A 19,826-nucleotide genomic window follows, 5' to 3' on the forward strand; every position below is an offset into this window, starting at 1 on the left:
TAGAGGGATCTAGGATTGTGGTTTGGTTTTTCCAGGGTAATTTATGGAGCACATGGCAACATCAAGATCAGTTTCCAGGCTTTCTTTGGGCATTTCAGGGCTTAATGTGAACTAGGAACCACCAGAGCTTTGCCCCAGGACTGCTTTCAGTACCAGGATTTGGGTCTAGGATGTGAAACAGTGCTCTCAGTACTGAATCAACAAAACTGCCCACAGACTCAAAATCTGCCAATGGAACATGCTCTTCAGCAGCTGCATCCACCTTTTCTAGGACTTCCATTTCTCTCAGCATGGCTCCCTGAGGTGCCTTTCACAAACTATTTTCTTGCAGTAGTTTCTGAAATTGGTGGATGAAAAGTTCCCCAGTTCTATGGAGCAAAGTGCCTGCCTACAGGTCTTTTGGTTAAGACAAAAGGGAGATGTTTGCGGCTCTCATTCTTTATTTAAAAGAAATTGCCTCAGAGAGAGAGAGAGTAAGTGGGCCACCCAAAACCAGTTTGTGATATTGTATTATGAACGTCTCAACTACACCATTTCATTTCGTCCTTTTCTAGAATCCTGGACTTTGTGGGGAAACAAGATAAATCATTGCAGCCAAGCCTCTGCCCTCAGTATCCTATATCCAAAGCATCAGTTGCAGATGCTTGCCCTGGCCTTTTCTTGTATGTAAACTGGCAAGGAAGGGGGATTCCAGTTTCAATAGGCAGCTGGTTTATTTGACAAACTGGCTTTATAAAAATCGGTTTCCTTTGTGTATCCTAGCTATGTTTTTCAGACTTCAATGGGTCTTAATCCCAAGTCAGAGGCTACAATCCCAAGCACAACTACTAGGGAGTAAGACCCATTGAATGCAGTGGAGTTTACCTCTGAGGAAAAAGGCATAGGATCAGGTTGTACATTCTTCTGTAGTTTTAAGGAATTCTGGGGTGTCTCCAAGGAGCATGGGTGGCAAATGTCTTCCTGATATCCTCACCATTTGGGGGCAGAAATGGACTTCTAGATACTGAACTCTTTGCCATAACAAAATACAGCATGGTTGCCTTTAAACTGTGCTTTAATGGATGAAGTGTTGTAGAAGTGAAGTATGATTGCAGCATGAGTTGAAAGAGAATTTTCTAGCATTTGTAGCCAAAAGGAAAGGGAATGGAATTGGTGGCAGTGGCTTGCTAAAGAGGCACCAGGATTATTACTTATTCCAAGTTCTGTTTTCATGGAGGCCAGATCTTTGAAGATGATTAGTGACCCCTCAGGATGGAGGCAATAATCCCTTCCCTGTTTATCTTTCAAGCATACTGGCAGGAAGTCTGTGTGTACCACACTTCAAGAAGGAATAACCACTGTAGTTCAAGCCAGTGCTGTATGTAGGAAATAGTAGAAAAGAGACGGGGGTACATCCCATGTTGCCTTCTCCCTGAAAAGCAAACAAAGAAGAAATCCTGAATGTGAGACTTTAAAGGAGGGGGGAAATCCTAGCAGAACAAGATAGCAACAATCACACCTTTTGGAGCGCTATTGCAGTACCTAGAGCAGGGATTCTCAACACTGGGTCCCCAGTTGTTGGACTTCAACTCTCATAATCCCCAGCCCCAGTGGCCTTTGGTTGAGGATCATGGTAGCTGAACTCCAATAACATCTGGGGACCCAACGTTGAGAATCCCTGACCTTGAGCATGGGTGGCAAACTCAAGTGTGGGTGGAGGTCCGCCCCATCACCAAACAGATATGCAGAAGCTGTGCTTCTGATTTTGCATCAAATCCTGACCCGTAGTCGGCCTAGTGGTTAGCAAGTTATGTGGCGTGTAGTGGGGTTCTGCAGGTCTTACTGAGGACTTTGAAGGACCTGATGAGGCCCCAGGCTTTCTGTTTGACAGCCCTGGGCTTAACCATTGCACTGTAGAAGGCATCCTTCTTGAACTTTTTTGTTTATAGCCACAGCTACATAGGGATTCTGTTTCTTCACTGAAGCATCTGATAACTGAGCAGGGATTCTGTCCTTTACCATTTCCTCAGTCCTATCAGCTACTCTCCTTCACAGTATACTCTCCTTCAGTGATGAACTCCATGGCATTCCCCCTCACCTGTCCCCCACACCAGCCATACTTTCCTCTGTTGTTTCCAAGCAGCCTCCAGCAGAAGCCTGCCTTCCATGTTTATTGCTTCTTGGTCTTCACCAGCCCTTTCTGCACCAGGCTGCGGTAGAGCTCTTGGATGTAAGTGTAGATGCACTTGTTATCAGGAACACTCATGCGCACCATATCATCCACCTCCAGAAGCTGGGCACAGTCGGCGAGCTTCCTGAGGAAAGGTGGTCAAAGAACAATCGGGTTAACTTGACATCTTTTTCAGCCTCACTGAATTTCGGAAAGGCACCTTCTAGGTGCAGCCCCACCCTAAAGTGGGGTGGGAACCTCCAAAGTCTGGCTATAGCCCTCCACACTAATATTTAATTTATTTGTTGCATTTATAAATTGCTTTTTGCCAGGAAGCTCCAATAGCAAAACCCCATCTTGGAAGCTGGCTCAGGATGGAAAGGGAGTGTTGTGTAACCTACGGCTTACCTGTTTGGAAGGAATCCAATGACACTGGTAAGGCTGTCTAGCCTTTGGGAGCTAGCTTGGTTCCCTCCTTTGTTCCTCAAGAGGATGGGGAAGGTGTAAGGAGAATGATTCTGTACTCCAGACACTAGTAGTGAGTTGATGCTGCTGGAGTTGTGAGGGAATATAACCAACTGTGATATAGCACCTAAATTTGGTGTTGACTGTCTGTCTACCAGGATTTTTCTTCTTACAGTGGCCTAGGAATGGGCACTGCCTTTTCTAGCACTGGTCCCTGGACTGGCTGTTCAAAGGCACTGAGGTCATTCACACAACTGAAAACTGGGTTGGACAAATATCTTACCCAGGTTTGGGAACTGTGTGTGCTCCCAAGTTTCAGTTGTGTGAGAGCAAACAACTGGATAGGAGGAGGGAGAAATGATTGTGTGGAATCAAGGTAGGAGGAAAAGGGGGGTAGGACAGCACTGTTCTACCCAGCATTTGACCAAGGTAGGAAGAAAAATTGTCCTTCCCAGCTTTTCCTCCTACCTTGATTCCACAGTCACTTCTCCCTCCTCCTATCTAGTTGCTTGTTCCCACACAGCCAAAAAATTGGGAGCACACACAGCTCCCAAACCTGGTTAGGACATTTGTCCAACCCAGGTTTTGGTTGTGTGAATGACCTCCCTGTTCTGAGTCCATTTCTTCAGAGCTTAACCTAGCTCTTGAAGTCAATGAAACTAGTATCCCCCCAAGTTCTTTGATGTTAGAAATTGTCTGTCTGAAACTCAGAATCCTCTTTCTTTTGGATAAATACAGGTATAATTTGTATTTCACTTCCATTGTTTAAGAGGGTCTTAAACTCTAGAGTTATCTTATGTTCTGGTAAATACAGAATGAGCTGATTAACTCTTCATTCAGCACTGCAGATCCTTTTGTGTTTGGCTAGCATTTGATGCTGTACACGTTATAAATGTGAAGGGGAAAGATGTGCTACAAGCCCTGAGGGACAGGCTGTTGTCAAGGGCCAGCGTGGAGCCATTGGCTGTGGCTTCTTGGCATGTGTCCACTTCTGGAGATACACCACTCCCCTTTGCAAAAACACCAGTGTATTTGGTGCTATGCAAAGTGTGGGTTGGCACTGATAACCAGCCCCCCCCCCCGCCACATTCCCTTTAGTTGTGGGGCCCTGGAGTGCTCACTCAGCAGTGGAGAAGGCCAGGGCAAAGTTCTCTCTGCGCTTTGCTGGGTCAAGAGCCATGTAGTCAAAGGCATCCGGGAAGAACTTGTGGATGAGGGCACAGAAGGCCATGCCGCTGCTCCAGCTGGAGGAGAAGTTCTGGATGTCCACATGCTGGGAATGAGACACAGAACCATTGACGGGGAAGGGCTCATCTGCTTCCTGGTGTTGTGCTTATCCACACCAGCTGCAACCATCACTTATTGCTAAAGGTATGTCCGTGTTAATTAACCACACTATTAGTATCAATAGTAATCACATTTTTACCGCTCCTTTCCTCCAAGCAGCTCTGGGTGACATACATGGAGTTCTCATCTTTTTTAGAATTATTAATCCTTAGAACAACCTTGTGAGATAGGTTAGACTATGCAGGGCTGCTCAGCTTAGGCCCTCTTGCAGATGTTGGCCTACAGAGTTCCCATAATTCCTGGCTATTGACTGCTACAGCTGGGGATTATGGGAGCTGTAGTCCAAAAACAGCTGGAAGGCTGAAGTTGAGCAGACCTAAGAGAAAGTGGCTAGCTCAAGTCTCCCGAGTGAGCACAGAGGCTGAGGGGGGATTGGAGAATCCAAACCAACCTCCTAGCTGGGACTACCATGCTGGGACTCTGAGTGGAAACATCTGGACATGCACCCACCCTTCTACACAGAGAAAATATCTGGCAATTGCATCATGTTGGCATACTGTTGCCATGCTTAAAACTGTACTCAAGGGGAAGAGCAGATTGTTCTCACATTTAAAACTGTACAAGTGGGGGGCTGGAGCAATTGCTAATTCTGCAGCATACCAAGTGAGATGCTTAGCAACGCATCTAAAATCAAAGAATATGACTGGAATGATTTTGAGTGCCTGCTGAAGCTTTTAAAAAACCACATAGCTTTTCAAATACCATTTCCCCGCCTGCTAATTAGTTGAGGGAATATTTGTAATGACTGCTTTGAAACAGAAGCAGAATAATGAAACAGAATGGAATAATCTTAATAGTTTTTAAAAGATGCATACAGGTTTTTTTGTAATTGGTTCTGACATTCCAATAACAACACAGTTGCTGTAATTGCACATGTGGTCTTTAATAGGGGGAAAGTGTGGATAGAAACCCCATGAATCAGACATTGTGACTGTCACCTCTGGGTGGTGAGAATCACATCTTTGGTTTATAGGTGCCAATTTGTGTGTGGGGGGGTTGGATTATACTGTTCTTTTGCTATTGTTTTGGGGAATTAAAAACAAGATCCAAAGGCGACAGACAAGCAGAAAGCATCAATATAAACTGCCTATATACACAGTCCAGTATATATGTAAATGCAAAGAAAAAAGGATAGTAGTGCTTGGTATTTATACAGCACTTGTACAGTGTTCAAAAGTGCTTCATTTATATTATCTCCATAATCCTTAAGCCAGCCCTATATGATAGGTTAGTATTACAATAACAACAACAGCAACAATTATTACTTGTTACAATAACTGTAAAGGGAGATTGAGACTAAGAGAGAGTGGTTGGTTTGGGTGGGATTTTAACTAGGGCCTTTCCTGGTTAAGCAACTTGTGCTGTTAGGGTGAGACTGAGTGTCAAATTAAATACAAAACAGCTGTACTACAGGACGTTCTAGTTATATTTTCTGCAATTTGGGCTGCGCCTTAGCACGTGGACCTCACATCAACTGTTCCTTCCTATGCTTTTTTAAGTATTGCAATGTAGTGAAGAAATAATGCTGACATTACAAAAAGTAATAGGTATCCACCTAATTCCCAGGAGCTATCACTTTCATCCAGGTTTTTGCCACTGGTTAACAACTATGCACTGAGTTATCCACACAGGGGCCAGAAACATAGCAGAACCTGCTCATGGAAGACAGCAGAGCCTAGAACTGTCCCTGGTGATGCCTGCGACATTATATAAAGCCAAGCCAAAGATGATTAAGCCAATCCAGACAGGTTGGTGGCAGCACCTAAATTGTAGAGTTTGCTAATGGGTGGTGGCCCAAATTCACAATCTTCAACACTGGATGGTGGAGCTTCTCCAGATAAAACCAATACTCTTAAAGCCTACTCCTAGGTTGGTTTACTTGCATTCCCCTGGATTCAACAGTATTTACTCCCAAATAAGTGTGCACAAAACTGTGGATGTAATGCCTCACAAATGTTGCTGATCCACACAAGTGTGCACTCAACACCATTCTGCAATGAAAACAAATATGTCTCCCTTCACACTTCTGTGGGACTAGTGGGAGCATGAACTGAAGCACACTGGAGGGGCCTGTGTGGAGAGCAAACAACCATCTTCCCAGCTTCTTTTGGCACCCTTACCTCATAACCACGTGTCTTGGCTCGGCACCACTCCAGCAACATGTTCTTCACAGTATTTGCACCTCCCGTCCTCTTGATATTGGGGGCAGGACCACTTGCAGCCCTTTGGGAGGAAAGGGCGGAGAATGAAATGGTTACAGGAAGGAGATGAGAGAGAGGAGGAGAAAGAGAGAATAAGAGGTGGGTGGACAAGGTATAAGTGAGAAGAAGAAGAAGAAGAAGAAGAAAGCATAAGTTTCTCCAGAATCCATTGAATGTATGAGGCTCAGTTGATTCATGTATTTAAAATATTTATTATACCCTGCTCCTCCAGTACACTACTACTTGGGGTGGCTCACAACATTAGTAAAATAGATACAATGTAAAAGAAGATTAATAAAGTTAAATTAAGTTAAACAAGTTAAAAGACCAGGCTAACACCACAATTAAAATTACATTTTTTTTTAAAGTTTCAAATTAAAAGTTATTTAAGAAGCTAAAAACTGAGAACTATTAACTTATGCTCCCTTACTGGACAGAATACTGGCTACAGATCTGCCAGGATAAGATCAGTGTCTGCGATCAGCATTACATTAAGCATGACATTGGCCCTTTAATGCTTAGCTTTGGTTTCCTAAATAGTAGTGGTGCTGAAAAAGAACTATCAGGGCCGGGATTTGGCTAAGAGAAAAGCAAATGGAGCAAGCGAGTGCAAAACTGTGATCCCCTATGTACTGAAACATCAAAAACTAATAGTGCAGTCCAATGGGTGTTCATTCAAAGACAGGTTCTGCCGCATTCAGTGGGGCTTATTCCCAAGTAAGGGCGAACAGGATTGGAGCCTTATCCATTCTTGGGATGGGCCCAAGAGTCTGCCTCTAACTTCGAAGCTGCCTTATATGGAGCCATACCATTAACCCAACGAGCTCAGTGTTGCCTTCTCTGACTGGAAGCAACTCTCCAGGGTCATGTCAGAGCCAGGCAGAAGTCTTCCCCTTGCCTGTTACCTGACCCTTTGAACTGGAGATGCTGGGGACTGAAGCTGGGACCTGCTGTGTGCAAGGCATGTGCTTTGCATCATGACCACCTAGTCATCCACCTAGGAGGGGAAGCATACATGACCTGCTAAGAGGGTGCCTGGCCCACGAAGCACGCTAGAGAGGGAGTAATGAGGGGAAACATGCACTTCAACAGAAGTGCAGACACAGACTCACCCTCCAAACTTCTCCATAATGGCCTTGCGGGATTGACCTCTGGGTGGCACACGTGGCCGTGTTAGCTCTCTCCGGTCAAATGTGGGCCTCTTCTTTTTCTCCTTTGTGGTGGCTGCATCCTCAGGAGCAGGCGGCTGCTCCTTGTCCTGCTCTGGGGTAACTTCAGGGCTGTGAACCAAAGGCAATTCAAAACAAGCAGGAGAGGTATCAGAAGGGGTGGTGGGTGGCGGCAGCAGCAACAACGGGTGAGTCTGCTCCGTCTTGATCGAATGGGTCTCAGGAAGAAGAGAGGCGACGATTGTTAGCAGACAGACAAATGTACCAAAACAATGCAACTGTACCTTAAAATGCAACCTCCAAGCCAGTTAATTAGACTTGGCTGATGAGTGCCCTTTTGTCTTTGCAATAGCAAACTTTTGTCTTTGAATAGCAAACATTCTACCTTCACCTTTCCCTCTGCCTCAACAGCAGAAGTTCCTAAATATTTCCTCCGCATCTTAAACCTCCCTGCCTTTGCAGCCCCTGTGAGGAGATACCAGAACGAAAACCTTGTAACAGCTGCTTTAACACATGTGTGCCGCTTCCTACATGTTGGTGTTATCTGCCCTGTACTCATCTGAAGCATGCCTGGTTGAGTACCTGTTTGTGCAAAGCGGAGGCCCTCTTGAGGTGAATCGCTGGACTGCTGAGTATGGCTTTTGAGCTGAAATTCTGGGCTGAAATCACTATCCTTGGACTATTCCTTGTGTGAGCTTTTTGGGGTGGAGTGAAGATCTGCATAAAACTGCCCTGGATATCTTTGGAATGTACAGAAGATACCACTGCCCTTGGGCCATTCCCTGTGTGGGCTTGCTACAGGCTAACTCCAGGGAGTTATTTACACACAGTTTCATGCTGTGAGGTAAATGTTGAGCGAAGCCACTTTGAATCACACTCGCATCATTGAGGGAAGCAGCCCCGCCCTCTGCTCTCGGGTTTTGTTTTGATGCAAGTTCACATGGCATGCCTCAGTGTTTTCTTTCTAGCAAATGGGGGGGGGGAGATTTCTAAAGAGCTATATCCTCATTTCTAAAGAGAGTATCCCTCTTTTCATGCAAATGATTCTACATCAGTGCCTCTCCCTATTTGCTCCTATTTACTTCAGAAAAAGTAGCTTAAAACCAGCATTTTAAAAACCTGGAAGTACACCGAGATAAGCTAGAATTTGCAAGACAAAGCCCGATTTGTGTGTGGAGTGGGTCCAAGGATCTTGAAGGGTTTCCGGGGTAAGTTTGGCTGATGTGTGAATGCACACACTCTCTTTCGGAGGAGATTTGAGTAACAGCCCTGTCTGTAAAGCCTCCAGGACACCGAAAACAAATCACTGGGACCTGGAACAGATCTGCGGAGGCGGGGCCATTCCTCCCTCCTGTGGGCTGGGAATCCTGCTGCTCCCCCTGCCTGGCACATGGAACTTGGGGCCAAGGTGGCATCCCACTGTCTTCTTTGCCTGCCACTTTGGCAACACTTCGGCAGATAGGACTGTCTGAGCCTCTCCAAGGAGATTCACCCCCTTGGATCTCCTCATGAGACAGCAGGCTAAAGGACAGGTATAAACGTTGTCTTTTCCTTTCTCCTTCCTCCTTTTCACCCACACTCCTGTGCCCACTCACTGCTCGGTTATTCAAGCCTCCGCCTCCACCTCCCTGAGCCCAAGACAGCAGCAAGCATTTCGTTTGAGTAACACTGAAAGCAACTCATTGTGACACTGCTGGAGAACACGGTCCTAGTATGTCAGTAGGTGGTACTTGGGAACTAGTTACCATTTTCGACTGGTTGCCTGGCACTAGGAGAAATGTGTGGTTAACAGTTCCTGCTCATCATCCATCCCCACAACCACGGCTGAGGTTTGCTTTATCCTTGCATTTCCCCATACTAGGGAGCAGTGATCAAGCCCACCATGCCAGGGTTGCACAGAGACTCGGTCTCACCTGATAGTGTCCTCCGTGGCACCTTCTGGAGCAGGTGAGTCTGAAGCGGTGCTACCTAGAGGGAATTCCAGAAAGTTATACCATTAAAAATCTCATCCACGGTTGGAATTCAGGGAGAAATGGTATGCAAAGAGGAGAAATGACTGTGACTGGATGCATGTCCCCCTGTTAACAGAACTGATGGTCCTGTCCCCAAGCTGTTGCAGATGTGGAAGAGGAATGTGACAGCAGATCATGAGAGATGGTCTCCAGAAAGGCGTATGCAGACACTCCAACTCCTGAAATTCTTGATTCTTGCGTATTTTCAGTTACATTTTTAGGATTATGAGGGCTAGAAACTTGCTCTTTTAAAAAAAAGTTGAGTTTTTCAGGATTCAGTGACGTTACCAGATGCCACGCAAGGTACTATTTGATGCAATATGCTGAGAATACCACTTCCAATTATAACCTCAAGTACTTTGTGCTACCATTCAAGCTCTCAGTGTGCTGAATCCTTTTTCCTCACCTGTCTCCGGGTGATTGATCCCTGTGGGGCTTTCTGGTCCTTCATCAGGAGAGCTTGGAGAGAATTCTGGCCAGTATTCTCCATCTTCCTCTGGCTCAGGTGAGAGAGGTTCATCAGAAGTGCTGCCAGTTCGGCCCTGCAGGCACCAGAGAGAAGAAACAACCCCATTTACCCCCCTATTATAATTCACTTTGAGACTATATGGAGCCTCAATGCACCAGATAGAACATATATACAAATCTTACAGATATACAAAAATATACAAACTTTTTGTATACAAAATATACACATCTTATAAGTACATTTAAAAACAACAACAATAACAACACTGAGTCATATTCATTGTCGCCTTGAGTGGCAGGAGGAGCCATTAACTCTCTCCTTGTTCACCCTTCCCAGAGCATATCCAGGCTTTAACCAAAAACATTTTGAACTCTTGTGCTTGAGCTGCTGTTATTCATGGATAGTGCTCATGTGTTTACAGAGAAGCCACTTACAATGGAAGGAGACAGAAATACACTTCCCTCCCCCAGGCGTACACAATTTTACAAGCAGGACTAGGTCAAGGGGTCGGTCGGGTCGGGTCCTGGCTTGGGGGCCCAGGGCTATCAAAGGGCCACCCCTGAGGCCCGCATGGGAGGTGCCAGGAGAAGGCAGCAGCAGCAGCAGCAACATGAGTCCACATCACTGCTGCCACATTCTCTCAGAAGCCACCCACCTGCATATGGGGCCAAATGTGCCAAGGAATGGGGCGCCAGGAGATGGCCATGGGGAGTGGTCCTTTCAGAACAATGCTGCCATTGCTGTTTCCCCTTCCTGTCAACCTACAGGCTTCCAAAACGGGCATCTTGGTGTCTCAGGGGCATCTGGGAGGAAACCTACTGGCTTCCCCTACTGGGTGGGGAGGGAGGAACATCCTTACCCCATCTCAGCACCACAGGGGGGATAGCAGCTGCAGCAGCTTGGGAGTGGTTACAGCCCTCACATCCCCTTCTGTGTGTGTGGCTGAGGAGCCCTGATTCTCTTCCCACCCTTCCTGCCCACCTGTCAGGATTACCTTCCCTGCAGAGGCTCCCAACACTCGTGCCTGGGAGCCCTGCTGACTCGGAGCTGGCCATGTCTTGGAGAGAGCCGTGTCTGAATGGGAATCTGTGAAAGGGCCTGGCCTATAAGCTGACAGTGCGCGAGAGGGGGAAGAAGTCCCTGCAGACAAGGAAATGCACGTTACTGGAATATAGGAGTATTCTTTCTGCTTGCTCACAGATCCCTAAGGATTATATGGACGGAGAGAGGGTGAAGTGAAGGCACAGGCAAGATGTGGGTGGAGGGGTGTAGTCAGTGTATGGCTGAAAAGAAGCATTGAGAGTTAACACTCTGGAACAGACAAGGAGGATCATAACTTGGGAATAACACAGTTCCCCACCTCTTTGCTGGGACTGCTGACATTTCCTCCCAAGGCAACACCTTCTCCTCCTTCCCCCTCCTGCAGTCCTTCTGGTGTTCCAGTACCATCAGCTTCTTCCTTGGACTCTGTTCCAGATACACCAACAGCCACTCTATCCTCGGCCTCTCCCTGGCCTTCCTTTCTGGCCTCCTCTGCTTTCTCTCTGGTCTCCACACCCTGCTCCTTCTCCGTCTCCAAAGGCTTCCCTGCAGGCTCCTGGCCTCCCTGAGCCTCATTCCCAGAAGCCTTTGTTTCCTCGGCCTCATTCTCGCCATATATCTTGTTGTTCACAGCAGCCTCGGTTGCCCCAGCCCCACTCTTTTCCTTGGCCTCAGGCTGAACATCTCCTGACTCTCCCTTCTCTCGTCCATTGCTCTTCTGGGCCTCCTCCTGCTCCTTGGTGCCTCCAGCCTCCATGACAGCCACTTTCCTCTAAAGTTTCAGTGTAGAATGAATCAGGCAGCCTCTTCCTGCTCCAGCTCTGGAAAGACACAGTGCAAGGGGGGGGGAGGAATGTGGAAATGAGATTGCAAAAGCCTCCACTCCTTCATACAGATAATGCAACTATTGGTGTGTATGCATCACTTATCTTCTTGACACTTGATTGGTATGCACTTGATGACTGACTCTTGCTTGCTAGCCCACGGAGGCACCTTTTAAAGTGGTGTCTCTTACATTTGGCAGCTTGTCTCTATTCAGTCCAGCGTAGCATCTCTCCCTCCAGTGGCTGTTGCTGGTGTCTCCCTTGTGTGTACTTTTAGACTGTGAACCCCCTTTCACAAGCAATTACATTGCTATGTAATTTTGTTGTTGATTGTTGATTGAAGAGCATTAATAAAATAATAGTAGTAGTAGTTATAGTGGCTCACATACCATGCAAGGGTATGCCAGCCCAGTAATACTGTGTGTATACATGTTGCACACATGATGCCACATAAGAGTAAGGCCACTGAAAATAATAGACATATGTGTAAGGTTTGTGCAAATGTTGAATTTGTGCACCTTGCATATCCGCATGGTTGCTGAGCTGGCATATCTTTGCGGGGCATGTGGGATAATAATAATTAAATAAAAAAATAGATTATGATGATGACTGGCAACTGAATGTGTGAACTGACTCCAACTGGAAAGTATTGTGTGCGTCAGGTGATTTGGAAACTAGGTGATTTGAAAGATCTGTCTGTGATGTTAGATCTGTGGTTGCCTATTCACACATGCAAGTCATCAATGGATGTTGCAGTTCTCAAGCGGGGAATAGTGTGGACTGGCTCATTGGCCTTGGGAATACAGAGGCTTCTTCCTTGGGCTCCACTAGCTGTGGAGTTTGGGGGGAAAAGTAACAAGGATGCCCTCTACTGGATGTATGTTGTAAATACTCTTAAGAACTATAAGAATATTAAGCACCAGAATAGGATATTGGTCAAACTGAAGGTCCTCCTGCTGGGATATTATTCCTTGAGAAGGTAATCACACCCAGCTTAGTGGAACAGCCCAGTTCACTGCACTGAGCTGCTTTAAATTTCTCCACCACTCAGGCGCATCTGTCCCTTCACCACACGATGACAGAGCATTGCCCTAGTTTTGAACTGGAAGGAAATTCAAGATACCAGATGTTTAGAACAGGATGAGAAAGCTGGTTAGTGGGTGGCATCTTGACTCCGGCAGAGTGATGCCCCAATGGCGCTTGCGCAAAGAACCTCTGCATGAGCAAACCCGCGGAAGGAGCTTCCATCAAGGGTGTGCCACTCTGCCAGAGGAGAGCCATGCTGTGAGTCTGGGTGCCACTCAGTCTGTCTGCTTCAGAAATGCCAGGAGAGGGCCAGCTGCTTCACGGTGCAGGTCTGTCTGTGTCTCTGAATAAGTGCAAGGGAACTGTATTGTTTATATGTTGGGAAGACGTGGGAGTAAAAATACGGCTCAGTGCAGGGCCTGCCCAATCTGTTCTTTAATCTGGCCTCCTTTCCTTGGAGACAAGCAGAGACGTGCAGAAGGCCAAGAGATCCCACATCAAGCCCAACATTCAGGACCCTTTAAAGCAGCAGTTTATTTAAGGCAGATCCTTTAAGGCTGGGCGGGGGGGGGGGGGTCAGCACCTGCCCCTTCTTTCTTGTCACCTAGTAAATAACCCTTAAATAAAACTTGCTGACAAATGCCAAGAAGAGCCAGTGATTCAAACATGAAACATGCAATGGGCAACTGGGGGGAGAAAGGGCAGGTGAGTGGCCATGTCACTCATGTAAAAATACCCCTCTGACATTTGCAAAGGCAGTGGAGAGGTCAGGATGTCCAGGAGCAAAGGATGGCTCTGGGCATTTGTGCTCCCTCCCCATGCTTGTCTCAGGAACCTGCTGTTCCATTCCTCAGTGTCCCCACGTTTGATCAGTCCTGCATGGCCCTTGTCATTTCATCCTGTAGTGTCTCTGAAAGAGAGATATTTATCCATAGCATCCCTCCAGTGGCTGCTGCTGGTGTCCATCTTATGCTTCTTTTTAGATTGTGAGCCCTTTGGGGACAGGGAGCTACATAGAGAGACAGACACACACAGCTTTGGGAACTTTTGTTGAAAAGCAGTATATAAATATTCATCGTATTTGTCGTATATTCTAGAAAGTGTTCTGCCACTAGCTTTTATTCAGGAAGTGAAGAAGGAAAAACAACAGGGAGCTGCAAGATGAAGATGACCAGGCAGTGCCTGACATATCATGTAGTGTTACGTGGGCAGCAGTGCACCGCCTGTGCTGTTGCACAAGAGTGATCTTGGCAACTCCCCCAGATTGTGCGAACACAGAGGTGCAGCTCGGTAATTTTGGAGCCTGGACCAAAAGGCCTTTGGAGGCCCCCCTCCCCTGCAAATTAAGCATCATCATGCTCGGCTGGGCGACCACACCACCCAGGACAGACTAAAGAGGATTTGGGGGCCCCCTGGGACCTCAGCCCAGAACTCCAAGGGTAAGAGCGCCTCTGTGTGAACACAGTTGCCCAACTATACAGTCATGGAAAGAATGGCCTCACAGTCACAACACTGTGTTTGCATGATTTTCTGGAGTGGTGCAAGAACACTCTTGCGCAATTGCATCGTCAGTGTGTTTCTGACCCATGCAGCAGTGCAGGTGGTGTGCTACTGCCCACCTCACACTGTGTGGTATGTCAGCCAGTTTCTTCAAAAAGAGTTGTTACAGTATTTGATGTAACGGAAGACATCTGAGCAGTTCTTCACAAGGAACAGGGCCCTTCCCAGGACCCACATGCCTCCAGTCTGCCTCAGTCAGTCCCTCGTCTGTTCCTTCTCCTGGCTCTGCCAATGCCCGTCCCTCCCTCCCAACCTTCTTGCTGTTCCAGCCTGAGATTTCCAGCAGGCACTTTTAAATTCTCAGCCTCACCCTGCCTGAAATTGCTTCGTGTCTGCCACATAGATCAATCCACGGAAGTGAGAAAGGCATTGCCAGTCAGTGGCAGCACCGGGGGGGGGGGATTGAGGGGGGGGGGCTCAGAAGGGGCCAAGTGCATTTATGGTTGGGCAACCTGTGTCCCACATATTAGATTTCTGAAACAGAAATGGGGTGGAGGACCAAGACACTGGGGGGGGGGAGGCACTTCCCCCCCGCTCAGCTCCTCCTCTAGAGCTCCCATGTTACAAATATCTGTGCCAAGGGAACCCTGGCTGTTGTAAAGGCCAACTAGACTTGCTGGGAATACTGCACAAGTACCATCTTTCCATTGGAGCCATCGCTCTTCAGAAGGGTTTCCACTCTCAGACCCTTTATAGTGCCACTGAGACATCACTCTTTTACTACTAACCACAAGCATAATTAAAGTAGTTCCACAGAGTTCCTGTTATTGCACCATATGCCTATTGGCAAGAGCTGATGCTCAGGAGTGGCCCTTCCACGAGGTGAGGTAAGATAGTCACCTCCAGCAGCAGATTATTGGGGCGCCAGTGTGTTGGCAAGGTGCCTTCCCCTCACTTTTTAAAAAGGGGAAAGTGGAGGAGGAGGGTGTGCAGAAGGGGGTGGCATTGGGTGCCCTGCCTCAGGCACACAAAAATGTTGAGCCACCCCTGCCTCTGTTTACTCAGGAGTCCCACTCCGTTTAGTGAGATTTGCACTCTAGCTAGCAACTGACCTCAGGGAGGGTTGCAGCCTCCACTTCGGAGGGAAGTAAGAAGGGAAGGAAAAAGGATATTGCATTACACAGTGGGTAGAGCTGAACTGAGAACAGAGAGCAATGCTGGCCAGGGGCAGAATCCACTGAGTGATGGAAACAACCTGAGTAGATAAAATGGGCCACTTCACTGAAGAAAGGAATCCTCCCAACCACTGCTGGGGCCAAGTTCATGGGAGTTCTCAGCCAAGGAAATGTCTTTAGTGGCGGGTGGGGCAGAGCAGATGTGCTGGTCACCACTATCTTTGCTGCCTATAATGAAGTGCCCCCACCACTGTCACTGGGAAGCGGAGGAACTGAATTATGGGTAAAGGAAGATGGTAGCTACCACCACTGCCACTACAGCTAGCTCCTAGTTTGGGAAGCTTTACCTTGGAGCACATCTTGACAGCTGTGCTAGCAGGTGCTGTCTTTTTTCACTAGGGCCCCAGGATCAGCCATGCGTCCTCTGATGGTCCTAGACCAGGCCTGCTCAACTTAGCCCCCTCCCCCACAAGCTGTTTTTGGACTACAGCTCCCATAATCCCCAGCCACAGTGGCCAATAGCCAGGGATTATGGGAGTTGTAGGACAACATCTGCAGGAGGGCCCAAGTTGAGGAGCCCTGCCCTAGACCCTCAGCCAGTGCCTGAGTTGGTCAACACTGATCCTGCTTCATACCTGTATGGCTGAATAGTCAAAGAGAAGATGGGATTCCTAGACATGAGACACACGGGGCTGTTTGCCATTTCTTGAACAGGCTGTTTGACTGCTGAACATATGGCCTGCTCTGGGACCACTGAGCTTGGGTGCCTGCATTAATGTTGCCTCTGCTGGCTGCCCCACTCTGAACACCTAAAACACACACAACTTCACAGAGACACTAGAACACTCCAGTGTCTTTCCTTCAAATGAAATGGGCCATTCGCCAGCTGCCCTGAACATCCCACTGCTTCAGGAAGTGGGGAAGCAACACGCTATGAATGGGCTTAGTTAGGTATATGAGGGAGGAGCCCAAGAAAAGCTTGGCTCCTCAGCTTCCTGCCTTCCTCTCCCCAAAGAGCATATAGGGAACACTTGGTGTATGGCAGGGAGTGAGAGGGGTCTAGTGAGAGATTGTGAAGGGGATTCTTGCTGTTCCGTGGGTGAAAGAAAAGCACCATTGGGTAACCATCTTGTCCTTGAGATGCATTCACATTCAGCTCTGCTCTGTCAGATACTCTGCGTGGCCTTAGCAGATATCGTTTAGTCCCCGAGGGTATTACTTCCTGACACAGACAGATAGTAAGGATAATAGCATTTCTGTGGCTTGCTAGTATGTGTAATGATCTGAATCCAATAATGACTTGGGGCTCTGTGGCCGGCATGTTAAGCCTGAGTCACACATCAAAACCCCTCTCCTGAAAGCCACAATACACAGCTCTTCCTGCTTTTTCCTTCCATGACAAGCTCATCGAAGGTTGCCACCAATTAAAAAATGGACAGAGGCAATGTGTTCTTAGCTATTGCCTTGCAGGTAGAAATTCAGCAGGTGCAAATTTTACTTCACTATGCCAGAAAAACTCCACCTGTTACATTCCTGCCTGTGGCCTATATATTTTTTTAAAGGGCTCTGAGTCATTAACAGTGACAGACTCTTTGTCTGTTAAAGATGGAGACAGCCAGCCCTGGGTACAATGTTCCTCTGCCTCCTGTCTCTCAAGCCTCACATAACCACAATCCTACAGCTCATGACTCTGCCTCCACTCCTGGACCCTCTTGGGCCCAGTATGGATGGGAGAGTATTGTACCCCTAGGACTGACTTCTCTTCCCCTTCTATTTATCTTTTCAGGGCCCAGGAACTAGACCTGAACTGCCTGGGACCTACATTTCTTCTTATTTATCAATTTCATTAATATACCACCCATCCAAAATAGACCAGGGAGGTTCACAATAAAAAAAATCAAACCGTTTAAAATATTAACATAAAACTCATCAAAACAATTTAAATACCACTAAAAGCCAGGCTAGAAAAATGGGTCTTTATGGATCTCTTGAACATCTATAGGGGTGAGAAACCTCTTAATCCCATGGGTCCCACAACCTAGGGGCAGCTACTGAGAAGGCCTGACCCCAATCTTCCATCAGCTGAACTCAGAGACAGATCTTCCCTGATTTTCTTAACGAGTGGTGGGGACCTTGCAGAGAAAGGTGCTCTCTTAAGTAACCTGGACCTAAGACGGGCTTTAAAGATAACCACCAGCACTTTTTCTTTTGCCTGGAAACATACCAGCAGCCCGTGCAACTGTGTAAGAACAGGCATGACATGGTCTCTCCGGGCTACCCCGGAAGCCAATCTGGCTTCTGCATTTGGAACTAATTGAAGTTTGCAGGCTACGTACAAAGTCAAAGGCAGCCGCCCTATGTAGATGCATTGCAGCCGTCCAGTCCGGGGGTTACCAGGTGATGCAGCACTGTTTTGAGGCCATTCTCTTCAAGGAACCAGTGCAACTGTCATGTCAGCCAAAGCTGATAGAAAGTGCTCTTGGCCAGAGCTCAATGCAACTCAGGAACCACAGTGCAGACATACTGGCATGTCTGAAGAATAAGACACACACCCCCCCGCCACCGCAACACACCCAGAGCTCTCAGGAGCCCAGGCTCCCACTGGTGACTGTTGGGGAAAGAAGGGGCATTGGAAATGAAGCTGCTCCTTACCTAGTGAATGTCTTGTCTTTCCCTAACGCGTGCTCTCCTCCTTGTGCTATCTTTTCCTGGCTCTTCTCAGCCTTCACTGTGGCTGCTGCAGCACTGTTCTCATTGTTTATTACTCTGTTGATACACCCACCCTCCCTACTGTGATGGGTAACCAGAGGCTCCTATTTTTATCAGGAGGCCAACAGGTGCCTCTTTCAGTCACAGCTCCCACTTCTCCAAAGGGCCAGATGGAGCCAGGACAAGGTGAAGAGGGACTGGATCCATCAGGGCAATCTAGCAGCCTCAGACCACAACTCTGGGCCTTAGGGCATTCCACTGATTTATTTATATCTATCTATGTAAACTGCTTTGGGAACTTTTTCTGAAAAGCAGTATAAAAGTATTCATCATATTTGTATTTTTTGTTTTAGGAAAGGGAATCACAGGAAACAATATAGTTATGTCTAGTGAGCTCTCCACAAGAGACCTGCTGTCCCCCTGGGATTGTTATCTCAAGGCACTGGCCATTTAGGGAGCATTTGGGATAAAAGGTATTCAGTCCATCTGCTGCAGATGTTCTGGAGTTAATAGTAACAGATAGATTTACAGCCTTTGCAATGACTGATAAACCAGATGAAACTGGAAAGACAATACAGCAGCTAGACTGCTGGCTGGCATGGCTAATTCAGAACATACCTTGTCAGTTTTAAAGGTACTTTACTGGCTTCTTGTGTGTTTCCAAACTCAGTTCAAAGTTCAAATCTATAAATTGTTCAAGGCATAGGACCAGGGTATCTCAAGGACTGCCTGCTCCCATATGAGTCTGCTCCATCATTGAAGCCTTTTCGAGATTCCCCCGCCTCTGGAGATCAAGCAAGGTGGTGACCAAGGAACACATCTTCTTGGTAGTGGTACCTTCGCTCTGGGAAACCTTCCCAGGATTGTGCACCTGGAGTGCCTCCTCTTGTGGAGTCTTAGGAGCCAAGTGAAAACAGGTTGATGGGCTCATGCCATGAGGTTAGATTGTTTTTCATTTTTATTGACTTTTTGTTGCTTATTCTGATGCGTTTAAAGAACTCTGATGTTCTAAGAACTCTGAAAACATCATTTTATTAGACACAGTATTGTGTCTAATTTCTAGGATTGCTTTTGATTTGTGAGTTGCCTTGAAAACATAAAGGCAGGGTTAAAATATATCAAACAAAGAAAGATTGGCCTTTGAATTCCTGTAAATGCTCAAACAAAAGCACTGACATGGCTACAAAGAATAATCCCCAGATTTGAAAAGTTAAAAACAACTATTTTGATGTCCTCTAACTTGAACCAGAACTCATTTCTGACGGTTGATGCCCTGCTGGAAGGCAAATAGATGTTGATGTATTTTATTTCTTCCATCTTGGGGCTTCTTAATGGGATCACTTGCATATTCGAGTTGGTAATCAAAACCCTCAGGAGTAAATCCAACCCCATTCCAGCATGGCTAGGCTGCTACTGGCTCTTCCTAACTTTGGTACTTTAAATAGCAAGTATCGCTGATGTTCTGTACCAGTGGCCAACTGAAAACCTCTGGGAAGCCCTGAAGTGGGATGGGTAGTAGGCAAACAGCCCTCTCCCACTGTTGCTTCCCTTGAGAGCTCAGCATAAGGTGACGGTGCTCAGATAACCAAATGAGAGAGCAAAGGAGCTCTCCACTTAAGTTCTTCTTGGGACATGTATGTGACGCTGGAAATACTCTCTTCGGGAGGAAGATTGAAGGAGCCCTGTGCTCAAGCATAACCTTCACCAAAACAAATGCCAGAAGACCAGAGCTAGTTAGA

At 47.0% G+C, this 19,826-nt stretch overlaps 1 protein-coding gene across 3 annotated transcripts; it reads right to left on the minus strand.

Annotated features, from left to right (window-relative positions):
* Positions 1-1,036: 1,036 nt before the first annotated feature.
* Positions 1,037-18,166, minus strand: SMTNL1 (smoothelin like 1). 3 transcript variants are annotated; one of them, XR_008314761.1, is made up of 9 exons: positions 18,031-18,166; positions 11,173-11,674; positions 9,750-9,885; positions 9,245-9,299; positions 7,275-7,442; positions 6,082-6,184; positions 3,736-3,887; positions 2,100-2,294; positions 1,037-1,411 (listed from the first exon to the last, which is right to left on the minus strand). XR_008314761.1 is itself a non-coding variant. In XM_053288928.1 (9 exons), the coding sequence occupies exons 2-8, from the start codon at positions 11,608-11,610 to the stop codon at positions 2,150-2,152; spliced, it is 1,197 nt and encodes a 398-aa protein (XP_053144903.1). In that variant the 5' UTR covers positions 11,611-11,674; positions 18,031-18,166; the 3' UTR covers positions 1,037-1,410; positions 2,103-2,149. The 3 variants fall into 3 exon arrangements, 1 of the variants encoding a protein (XP_053144903.1); XR_008314759.1 differs by having other exon boundaries at positions 2,078-2,294; XM_053288928.1 differs by having other exon boundaries at positions 1,037-1,410; positions 2,103-2,294.
* Positions 18,167-19,826: the final 1,660 nt, after the last annotated feature.

The sequence above is a fragment of the Hemicordylus capensis genome, chromosome 1 (genome assembly GCF_027244095.1).
Source record: "Hemicordylus capensis ecotype Gifberg chromosome 1, rHemCap1.1.pri, whole genome shotgun sequence".
NCBI classification, from domain to species: Eukaryota; Metazoa; Chordata; class Lepidosauria; order Squamata; family Cordylidae; genus Hemicordylus; species Hemicordylus capensis.